This window comes from Heloderma suspectum, chromosome 3 (genome assembly GCF_057233095.1).
Source record: "Heloderma suspectum isolate Gila_16-S chromosome 3, 16-S_ref, whole genome shotgun sequence".
Taxonomy (NCBI): domain Eukaryota; kingdom Metazoa; phylum Chordata; class Lepidosauria; order Squamata; family Helodermatidae; genus Heloderma; species Heloderma suspectum.
The window spans coordinates 212012748-212024760 of NC_139460.1; the positions used below are offsets into that span (position 1 = coordinate 212012748).

Here is a 12013-nt window from a genome sequence, read left to right on the forward strand (position 1 = left end):
TATACTCAGGCAGACCACTAGGCCATTTACTTTACACTCCAGAGTTTCAGACAGGGGTCTTTCCCAGCCCTACATGAAGATGCTGGGAATTGAACCTGGGACCTTCTGAATGCCCAGCATGTTGTCAACCACTGAGCTATGCTACCCCATGTCTGCAAGATATCCATACTAACTCTTATCACCCTAATATTTCCAGTTCATGGACAACTTTCCCAGCTCAGCACTACTGTCTTTGTTCACCACTACATGAATACACAACTTCATATAGATAACTGTCTAAAACATCCTGCATACTGTTGTCCTAGTCCCTAGATAACCTGTAGGAACTGTAACACTCCTTAAGGCTTGGTACACAGAATTCACATCCTCCCTCTTTTTGATCTGCCCTTGACTCAGTATACCAGTGTTTCCCCTCTTTACATTTTGCATAGCACTAGTGAGATCCACTCACCTCTTGCAAAGAGTGCAGTTCCAGGCCCATGTTACTAACAGACCCCCGTAGGATAATATGCAGGGTGGTACAAAAGCTTGTCTTGCCCTTGTTTCAAGTGTCAAATCCAGACTCCTCATCTCCATAAAAGCAGACAACATTTCAACATAAAAACAGACAACATTGACAACATTTCAACAGACAACATTGTTATTTGCTGAAATGACCGAATAAAAAGGCTGTGGTTGATAATCTTTTGTTTCCAGTAGCACTTCTATCGCCAGTTGTGAGTAATCAAGAACTCACAACAGTGTAATAATGGTTAGAATGACAAAGGTCAGAATGCTGTTGTATTTTAGACAATAAGAGGTTTGATAAAGGACATTTTCATTTCCTAATGTCTGAATGGTTCAGAAATACAGATTTGATAAGGATAACTTATACCCCTTCTTCCTCTTCCATTTTCCTGATTAGATGTACCTGCTGTCTTTGTGTTTTTTCTTTGGCTCACAGACCACTGAGCTAATCTCAAGATGCATATTCAGTTAAGCAATTTTGGCCTTTTATTTCCATAAAAAAGAAGTAGTTCTTGAATGTGGGGTCATGCCCCAGGGTGAAAATGTTAGACTGTACAGCTCTGCTATTTTATTTGAGATTGCTGTCACTCTCTATATAAATGACAACCAAAACTTTATAACTGCCCCCAAACAAATGTGTGGTGTTTTTTGGCATTTCAACGTATTGATTTCAGTGGAAATTACTTCAAAGTATGCAAATTTGGTATCTTGGTCCTTGAAATGTGATTCTAACCACACTTACTCAGAAGTAAATTTCTTTGAAATCAATAGGGCAAGCAAACTGAGTTTTCACGTATTTGACACTGCCAGTGCTGTTGTGTTGCTGATGTTAACTACCTTTGTTCGTAAAAAGTTTAATTAGTATAGTTTCAGTGTTTCTGTATATTCAGGGCTTACAGCATTGGCTAAAAATGTATTTGTATTATTTTGCAGGGAGACTTAGAAAACAAACCAGTCAATGGCTGCAGACCAGAGCTCATGGAATGTGTTGCCCACAGCCATGACGAAAAACACAAGGTGAAACCAAACCAATCACTGCCCTGGAAAAATGTACAGGCAAATGAAAAGGGAAGTATGACCGGCTTAGAAACAGAGAAGTGGGCACAAAACGAGAAGCCATCACTTAGTGCCCATGTGAATGGTGACCTCTGTAGAACTGGAACGAGGGATGAGAACTCGACACAGTTTGAAAAGGATGCAAAAGCGGTTTATTCTTCCAGTGTGTTAGATGAGTCCAAAAAGTTGTTTGCCCAAACTGCTAAAAATGGCATTAAAAGCATACCTTACTCACCAGCAGAATGTGACGTGTCGCTGAAAGAAACAGACGTGAGCGCAACTGCAGATCTGTTGAACAGCTGCAAAGAAAGCAACTCCAATGCCTCTTGGGGGGGTGCTGCTCAGTTGAACAGCATCAGCTCTTTGACAACTGGAACGTGTGGTGCTCTTCCAAAAAAGAAAGATCACGTTCTAGAGCAACAGACAGAAAACTGTAATGCCATTCAAGAAACTGAGAACTTGCTTTCAGAAACCATTTCACTTTTAGAGCTACGAGACGAGCCGCCTTATGCTCCTGTGCTTGAAAAAGATGGCTGCCTTGATGATGGTGCTTCAAATATACCAAGCAAAGATCCCCAACCTGAAGATTTGTCACTTCAGTCAACTTTTTTATCTCTGATTAAAAATAGAAATTTAACTGTAGAACAGGTCGTAGCTATTGAGGCACTAACGCGTTTGTCGGAACTCCCTTTAGGAGCTTCTTCACCAGCCAAAACAGAAAGAGCTCAGTGTACCGAGCAGCAAACTTCACATTCACTTAACAATTACAAAAAGGATAATTCATGTTACTTGACATCATCCACACTGAAAGCAATGAAAGGGACTTGCCCGCAAAAAGACCAGCAGCTCTTTTCTCATGCTCCTTCACAGAGAAGAATTCTTCCTAAGAGTTTGCTTTACAATGGTCAAGGTGCTATGTCTGAATTCCCCAGTAAATCCACAGGTCCATCTAGCTTGTTGCGTAGATTACATTGCTCCCCACGTGATACCAAGTCTTTCTCTGCTTTAGTGTCTGGTGGAAATTCAGGTCATACTACCAAGAAATATCCTCTTCATCATAAAGCTGCCATTGGGCCATGTTCCAAAAACTCAAGTACTATCAAACAACGGAGGAACAGAGTAGAGATGCTTGGGAAATGGGAGGGAAAGGCTGTTCATGGCCTGAATTCAAAAAGTAATTCTATAATTAGGGACGGCATTCACAGCCAGGATGAAGAAGAGGTAGCCACCCAATTAACCCAACTTGCAGCAATAATTGAATCAAACAAAACAAGCCCAGATCAGAAGACATCACTTCTCAGTCGAATGCCACCCGATATGCAATCAAAACTTAAACAGGATCAGTGCCTATTGCAGAAGAAACAATCGGTATTTGCAAGGAACAATTATAGCTCCTTGTTAGTCAAACAAAGGCAACCAACATGGAAAAATGATAAACCAGTACCAAGGGCAAAAAGACTGAAAAAGAAGCCTCAAGTAATGCTTGACCAACAAAATCAACTACAACAAGAATGCCCGCATAGTGAATTACAGGACTTACAGAGAAAGCCTTCTAAACTACGGAAGCTTGGTCGGATAGTTTCACAAGATTCAAAACTAAGTGTTTTGGGGAAAAAACCTTCCAAAACCAAAGTACAAAAGGCACGGAATCGGAGTACTTTGTCATCGCAACAAAAAACAGCTGCATTATTTCTCCCCAAAACTCAAATAATATTCCACAAGCCTTTACCTGCCTCAACGCAAGACAAAATAAAAGACAAACTGTTTGGCCATGAAAGGGTGCCTGAGCACATCAAAACTATGGGCTCCAGTGATGCACAGGGCACCAATCCTCCAAGTGGTGCCCACGTTGCTCTGCAACAAAGTGGCCTACTCTCCACCAATCTTCTGACTGTTTCTCACTTAGAAGCAAAATCCTGTTTGAACCAAGGAAGTGAAAATGTACATACGTTTACAGAAAAAGACAAGAATTCTCAGGTACAGCAAACCATGAATATCTCTCAAGTGCATCCTTTGCTTCAGATCTTTGGTCAACGAGCAGATGAGAAGGGCAAGGAAGACCAAACAAAGCTCCAGCAGGATGCTGTGGAGCAACAAAAGGGTCAGAATCTGCCAACAATACCCGTTAACTGCAGTGAAGCCTCTCCAGGGGATACCATACAGGCTCTCAGGAATGTGGAGTGTGCAAGTGAAGTTACATTTCCAACACCAAGAAGCTTGGGGACTGAGAACCCACAGGGTACAGGGATCTTAGGATGTTCTCCAGCAAAGAATACACTCAGTAGGTTTCTTGAATCTCCTATGAAGTTCTTGGACACCCCTACAAAGAACCTAATTGATACACCTACAAAGAAAGGGCAGACTGATTTTCCAATCTGCGATTGTGTTGGTAAGTGCCATTTGATTCAGTTTTGCATAGCGTTTGGAAACAAGTAATTCAAATATTTGCTCTCTCATTAAGGAACCCTTTGGAAGTTTTATTTTGCAAACCTTGCCTCTTACCTACACTGAGGTCAGAGTCTCATGAGTCGCCACCCCATAAGTGAGAAGATGCCTCTGCATCATTCCAGATTTCATGCAGGTAACTGCTTGGTTACCCAGATTTCTGGGGTTTTCATAGAATAGTAGGGTTGGAAGGGGTCTACAAGGCCATCAAGTCTTGTAGGTCCTTCCATTAAGAAGGACCTACAAGACTTTTCTTCCATTAGAGCTCACCAGCTTGCTGTGGCTTGCTTGTTGAAGAGAAATATATGAAAAAATAGTAAAGCTGGAAGAATTCCCAGGTATCTAAAAATTTGATGGTGACCTCTATAGAGATGTGATGGCCCGGAAAAAAACCTGAAACTTGGGGGGGGGGGTGTTTCCTATGACAGTTCCCCCCCCCCTGAAAAATTGGAAAAATTGAACAGCTTTGGATTATGAAATATTTTCATTTAGAATTTAGGACAAAGTATTTATATATTGTTTCAGGGGGAGTAAACGCTGGATAATGATTTCTAAAAACTATGTCATAAGAATACTTTTATAGAAAGACTAGAGATGTCAAATGTCTGGAAATAATGAACCCATGGGAAAAATATTTTTAATCCTCTCTGTAAGATTCCCAACGTAGTTATTCCTTTCATTCCTTATTAAAATTGTTGATCTAAAATACGTTTTACTGATGGACATTTATGCTCCGTTTCCCAACATATGAGCAGAGCCACCACTGTGCATTCTTGACAGTAAATGTGCATTCTTGACAGCTTGGGTTTTGTTCTATAGAGTCCTGTGTTTCTGATTCTGTAGCAGTCATTTAATGTACAGTAGTTCTAATCTATTCAGACAATAATTACAAATTTACTAACTGAGTTTACTTTTAAAAGTTTTTAAATATAATAATAATTTTATGAGCCAACTAAGTCATACATAAAATAACTTTAGGAACAGAAAGACTGTTTTATGTTCCTAAAGCAGCCCACCCCAATCTGGTGCCCTCCGGATGTTTTGGACTACAGTGCCCAGCATTCCTGACCAATGGCCATGCTGCCTGAGGCTGATGGGAGCTGAAGTCCAAAATATCTGGCAGATACCAGGTTAGAGAAGGCTGTCTTAAAGCAACAAAATTACCTTAGATTTGCAAAGAATGATAAAAAAAAGTATTTATTTTTCAGTTTTTCCAGAATTTCCGATTTTTGTGAAACCCCCCAGAAAAAAACCTTTTTTTCTCTATGGCCGCAAAATTTCTGGAAATTTTACATCTCTAGACCTCTACAAATTGGAAATACTTTTCCAGATATTCACAACAAAGACATTTTAACTTCTCTTCCACAGCTAAGAGGGAGTCAGTTTATATGTTTGGTTCAGTATTTTATAGAAATCGTGACTAACAACCTTTACAAATAATACAGGGGAGATATTTTATCATTGTCCCATGGGTTTCTCGCTGCTCTCTTTGGTCAGCTCATTGGGCTCCAGTGTGTCCTTGAAGAAAATTATCTAACATTGCATAATATTTACAGATGCTTTCAGCTCCTGTTTTTAGATACCTGAAAGGAAAATATTTCAATAATTAACTGAAATCTAGTAAAATATTTATTTGTAATTATTTAATGGGGTTTTTTAACAGTTTTTCAGGGTAGATGATCCTCCCACAGCTATTTACAATAGTCAATAAAGCATCTTAATGAGATCATACGAAAATGACATTAAAATATTAAAACATAAGATCACACAGAAAAAAACAATAATAGCACATAAACCAATAAATCAGATAAAACAATCAGAAAAGAATAGCAGCAAATAAAAACATTAGAATAGTGGGAGAAGAAAAACCAGTTATAGAAACAGAAATAATCCAAAAGCTGGATATGAAAACATGAAAATCTTAAAAGATGGTGTAGTATTGTTTGATAAGGACCCCATTGTTAAGCCACCTGTATAGCAGTATTCCTTGAGCTTTTCAGATGTCAAGGCCCACTTTTAATTCCAGCCTGGATTACATTTCTTCTTACATTTCTACTTTGTATGTCAGTCTTTCTTCTCTTAAAAATGAAACAAAACTAAAACCAAAATGGTGATGTTGATGGTGCTGGTGTAGCCTACTCCAAGTCAGGTCAGAGTGTGACCTGGTTGTTAGTCACACTCCAGTACTTGAAGACCAGTGTACAATAATAGATGGCTTGACCTTCAGCTAATGGAGGGGAGCCTCTTCTGTTAACAGTATGAGAAGATTAGCTGAGCTCAGGATTTGGGCAGGCGTGTGAGTATGTGTGTGTACTCTCTACATGACATAATTTAACAGCTATTTTTAACCCTTTCTGTAGAACAAATTATAGAGAAGGATGAAGGTCCATATTATACACACCTTGGAACGGGACCAAGTGTTGCTGCAGTCAGGGAAATAATGGAGGACAGGTGAGGAAATGAATGCCACTGAGTAAAAATCTATTCAATGTATACTTGCAGCAAAATAGCGGTGGTGACAGTAGTAATGCAAGTGGGTATATACCTTATTTTATTCTTATTGTACTTATCCAGGGCCTCCTGTGCCTGATTATGCTGGGTCTGAACTACAGTATCTGCATATGAGCCACAGTAACTAGAATGCTAGTTCTCTCCAAGAATGCTAGTTCTCTCTTCTCGCTCCCTGGGAAGCGAGGCTCAGCACTCTCATCTGCCGTTGACAGTTAATGGCAGTTGGTGTTGGGAGTTGTACAGGAAGTGGGTATATGATCTGGTACGTTGGGCTCTGGAAGATTCATCTGTTCATGTTCAGTTCCTAGGGGCTGTATCCGAGACAGATGGTCAGACCCTGGAAGTAAATAAAGGGCAGTGTGACCAGTTGGAGGACTGGGCTGGAGGCCAATTTGAACTTGAGGGAAGCTCAGGTACCAACTTGATAAAAAGAGAGGTTGAATGATATCCTTCGCAAGAGCTCTTCGCAAAGAGCTTCCCCTTTCAGACTCAAATCACGTATCTGCTGTTACCTGGTTTTGGCCACAATCAACAGTGCTCGTTTAGGCATGTCTAAGGAATTGCATATGCCCAACAGGTCTTCTGGTCATTTTTCTTTGAACAAGTTTTTTTGAACTGCAGCCTCTCATGCTGCATCCCAATATTTTTAAATCCCCTGAGCTATAGAAACTGGTTGAAAAATGGTGGTGGTGGAGGAGGAATATTTTCTTCCAAAGTCAAAGTGGGCTGTTTGCATAGTTCTCTGTATTGGTTAGTGCCATTCATCATCACCTCACATTGTTTTGTTACATATAGGTAACAATATATACCTACATATTGGAACTTGTCCTCTCCACACATTTCCAAGGAACTACACCACTCCTTCTAATAAAGCAGGCATGGGGAACCTCAGGCCCAAGGGCCAAATATGGCCTCCTGGGGTCCCAATCCAGCCCTTCTGCATTCACTAAATGGGCATACCTCCTCCCCTTTCCCCCAGCTGCCAGTTGTTGGGTGGTTTCCTGGCTTTTGTGCTTTTTCGTTTCCCCATTCTAAAAAGGTTGAAATGTCTCTCTTCAGGCTTCATTACTGGTAGGAAGAACTTTAGTGAAAATATGCTGGTATTTTGGTCCCTGCCCCCTTTGCTTTTGGCCCTGCCCACCACTGGAATGCAGCCCCCAAGAGCTTCTCCAAAATGGAATTCAGACCTTGAGCTGAAAGGTCCCCCAGGCCTGTAATAAAGAACTTGGTTAGTGAGTGCTATCACAATTGTAGTCAAAATGGGACCACTGAGAAATGAGAAGGATGATTCAGTATGCTGAGGGGAAACCTTAAGGTTTGCAAGAGTGCAAAGAATCTTAAAAAAAAAAAAAATTGAGGGGGGGGAAACCTCCCCTCCACCCCAAAACAGAGCAATGAGGATTGAATTGTTCATTAGCCATGGAATGTTGAAGGGTAGTTGGAAAAGAAAACACAGAATGGTGTGTGTGTGTGTGTGTGTTGGAATGGCTGACGGGAACCATGGACAGGAGCACTCCTTTTAGAAGGGAGAGTATGTTATAGCATCTTGTAGGTCCCACTTGTAAAGACGTATTTGCCATAGCACTGGCTCCTTAAAGGATAATGCTCAAGAGCACTGGCTGATGTACGGGGTGCTTGTGGAACTGTTTAATTGGGGATGAGCTTGTTCTTCAGTGTTGTCAGCCTTCTCTTTTTGGTTAGGTTGATCATAGTCATAGAATTGGAAAGGACTGTGAAAGTAATCTAGGCCAGACCCTTGCTCAATGCAGGGTCTGCAATAAAGAATGCAATGACAGCATCGTCTCGCCATTAGGAAGTTGTTGGACTACAACCCCCATCATTTGACAATTGGCCATGATGGCTGGGGCTGATGGGAGTTGGAGTCCAGAAATATCTGGAGGGCCACAGGTTTCCCCACCCCTGCTTTAGCTGAAATCTGTTTTGCTGCAATTCCACTTATTGGGTCTAGTCCTGCCCCCTGGAGCAACCGAAAATAAGCCTTACAGTTCAAGGTTTGCTGGGTTTGTGGAAAGGCGTTGTTTTAATTAGGGCTCCAATTTTTAGTCGATTAACTGTTCGATTAATTGAGGTGGAAAGGGGTGAGTTTTTTAATAGGCAAAAAAAGGGCCATGGTTGGGCAGTAGATCTTAAATGCTTGAAACGATATTTTCCCAGACTGTAAGTAGACCCCAACTTGTGCAGTCTTAGAAGAAGCAATCTCCCTCTCTCAAGTGGGAATGCCTCCTCTTAATAGCGCCTGCTGTCATGTGCGCATATCATCACATGCTTTAAAAGAAATATGCAAACGTATGCAGGTTGAGTTGGTAGCTTTCTGTTCATCTAATCGATCAACTAAGATAATTAGTGGCAGAACTAGTTTATGGTTATTGGAGAGGTGAGATTCAAAATAGACATGGGATTAAGGGGATAAGAAAGGAATGGATTGATTCACTGAGATACTCTAGCAAAACTAAGGAATACTGGCAATGGAACAAAGATTTCTTGTATGACAGATGAAAATATATAGGCATATGGGAAAGAGTTCTATGATTCATGGAATTATAGAGTTGGAGGGCACCTTGGAAGCCATCTAGTCCAACACCCTGCTCAATGCAGGCTCTACCATGTAGACTACAACTACACCATCCCTGAGAGATGGTTTTCCAGCCTCTGGTTAAATGCCTCCACCAATGGATTACCCACTGCCTCCTAATGCAGATTGTTGCACTGTCAAATCTGTCCTAGTATTTATCTGAAATCTGCTTCCCTGCAGTTCCCCCCCATTTGTTCGGGTCCTGTTGTCCAGAGCAATATTGATTCAAGTGGAAGGGGTTGGATTTTCAAAGGCTAAGAAAGAGGCTAGTAACTTTCCCCAAGTTGTGATGGGCATGGGCTTGGAAGGAGCCTTGTTTGGGGAGCAAGCAACTCCCTGAGTGAGTGGGGTGGAAAGGACTGGGTGTTGCACTTGGCAGGGGGTTGTGGGGAAAGGGACAATTTCTGGTAATCCCTTTGCCTTTTGCCAGGCAATGATAGTTGGCAAATCTTATGATCTAGGGAAGATTGGGCAGTCCTTTCACTGATCAGTTCCATCCTCTTCTGATCAGCTTTTTGTCCATGCAGCTTGAGGTGCAGGTTTCAGCAGTGGCCCGGACTGCTTTTTATCTGATGAGGAGGTTGTAGTCCTTCCTATTGGGTCCAGACATGGTGCCTTCCTTCATAACCTTATGGGTAGATTATTGTAATGCACTCTGTTATGGGCTTGATGGCTATTAGCGATTTCATTGTTGCAGCATGCCTCGTGTGAGTGGTAGATTACCAGGCATGTCCACATCGGTGCGTCAGTGGCTTCTTCTTATCCTCCAGACATGTTTTAAAATGCTGGTTTCAAGCTCTAAAGTCCTAAACTGCTTGTGATGGACATGCCTGGGAGATTACTTCTTTCCAGGAGTGGGCAACTTGTGACTTTCCATATGTTTTGGCCTCCAATCCCAAAAGCCTCACCATTGGCTATGCTGACTAGGGACAATGGGAGTTGAGGGCTGAAACATCTGGAGGGCCATGAGTTGCCCATCTCTGCTGAAGTCCCATTGTTCACTGAAGGTGCTCTCTTCATTAAAAACAGTAGCATGCCGTATTATAGCGTGTTTGGTGACTGTTCCACAAATCTCAATCTTTCTTCCCTTGGAGGTTCACCAAAGCCAGAGCCTGTCATCTTTCAGAAGCAGTATTAGTCTTCCCTGTTTGTGCTGATTTGGTGATGTGGATTAATATGGACGGAGGTCCGTAACATTGTTCAGGAGGCAGCAACTAAATCCATCCCAAAGAAAAAGAAATGCAAGAAAGCAAAGTGGCTGTCTGATGAGGCTTTACAAGTAGCTGAGGAAAGAAGGGAAGCAAAAAGCAAGGGAGAAAGGGGAAGATATATCCAACTGAATGCAGAGTTCCAGAGAATAGCAAGGAGAGACAAGAAGGCCTTCTTAAATGAACAATGCAAAGAAATCGAGGAAAACAACAGAATGGGAAAGACTAGAGATCTCTTCAAGAAAATCGGAGATCTCAAGGGAACGTTTTGTGCAAAGATGGGCATGATAAAGGACAAAGAAGGCAGGGACCTAACAGAAGCAGATGAGATTAAGAAGAGGTGGAAAGAATACACAGAAGAACTATACAGGAAAGATCTTAATGTCCTTGATAGCCATGATAGTGCGGTCACTGAACTTGAGCCAGACATCCTAGAAAGTGAAGTCAAGTGGGAAGCATTACTAACAACAAAGCTAGCGGAGATGACAGTATTCCAGCTGAGCTATTTAAAATCCTAAAAGATGATGCTGTTAAAGTGCTGCATTCAATATGCCAACAAATTTGGCACACTTAACAATGGCCGCAAGACTGGAAAAGGTCAGTTTACATTCCAATTCCAAAGAAGGGCAACGCCAAAGAGTGTTCAAACTACCGCACAATTGCGCTCATTTCACATGCCAGCAAGGTGATGCTCAAAATCCTACAAGCTAGGCTTCAGCAGTATGCGAACCGAGAACTACCGGAAGTACAAGCTGGGTTTCGAAGAGGCAGGGGAACTAGAGATCAAATCGCCAACATTCGCTGCATCATGGCGAAAGCAAGAGAATTCCAGAAAAATGTCTATTTCTGCTTCATTGACTACGCTAAAGCCTTTGATTGTGTGGATCACAACAAACTGTGGCAAATTCTTAAAGTGATGGGAGTACCAGACCACCTTACCTGTCTCCTGAGAAACCTGTACGGGGGTCAAGAAGCAACAGTAAGAACCAGACATGGAACAACCGAGTGGTTCAAAATTGGGAAAGGAGTACGACAAGGCTGCATATTGTCACCCTGCTTATTTAACTTATATGCAGAGTACATAATGAGAAACGCCGGGTTGGATGAATCACAGGTCGGAATAAAGATTGCCGGGAGAATTATCAACAACCGCAGATACACAGACGATACTACCCTCTTGTTGAGGGTGAAAGTGGAGAGTGCAAAAGCTAGTTTGAAACTCAACATGAAAAAAACGAAGATCATGGCATCTGGCCCCATCACTTCCTGGCATATAGAAGGGGAAGAAATGGAAGCAGTGACAGATTTTATTTTCTTGAGCTCCAAGATCACCGCAGACGATGACTGTAGCCATGAAATTAAAAGATGCTTGCTCCTTGGGAGGAAAGCTATGGCAAACCTAGACAGCATAGTAAGAAGCAGAGACATCACCTTGCCGACAAAGGTCCATATAATCAAAGCTATGGTTTTCCCAGTAGTAACGTATGGCTGTGAGAGCTGGACTATAAGGAAGGCTGAGCGCCGAAGAATGGATGCTTTCGAACTGTGGTGCTGGAGAAGACTCTTACGAGTCCCCTTGACTGCAAGGAGGTCAAATCAGTCCATCCTAAAGGAAATCAACCCTGAGTGCTCATTGGAAGGACAGATACTGAAGCTGAAGCTCAAATATTTTGGCCACCTAATGCAAAGAGAA

General features: G+C 41.8%; 1 protein-coding gene across 1 annotated transcript in view; it reads left to right on the plus strand.

Annotated features, from left to right (window-relative positions):
- The window catches only part of TET1 (tet methylcytosine dioxygenase 1), a 93248-nt gene that overhangs the window by 54213 nt on the left and 27022 nt on the right, over positions 1–12013 (plus strand). The window contains exons 4-5 of the mRNA XM_084845430.1: positions 1441–3952; positions 6369–6459. Coding sequence (XP_084701556.1) covers positions 1441–3952; positions 6369–6459 — 2603 coding nt within the window. The remainder of the gene's footprint in view (positions 1–1440; positions 3953–6368; positions 6460–12013) is intronic.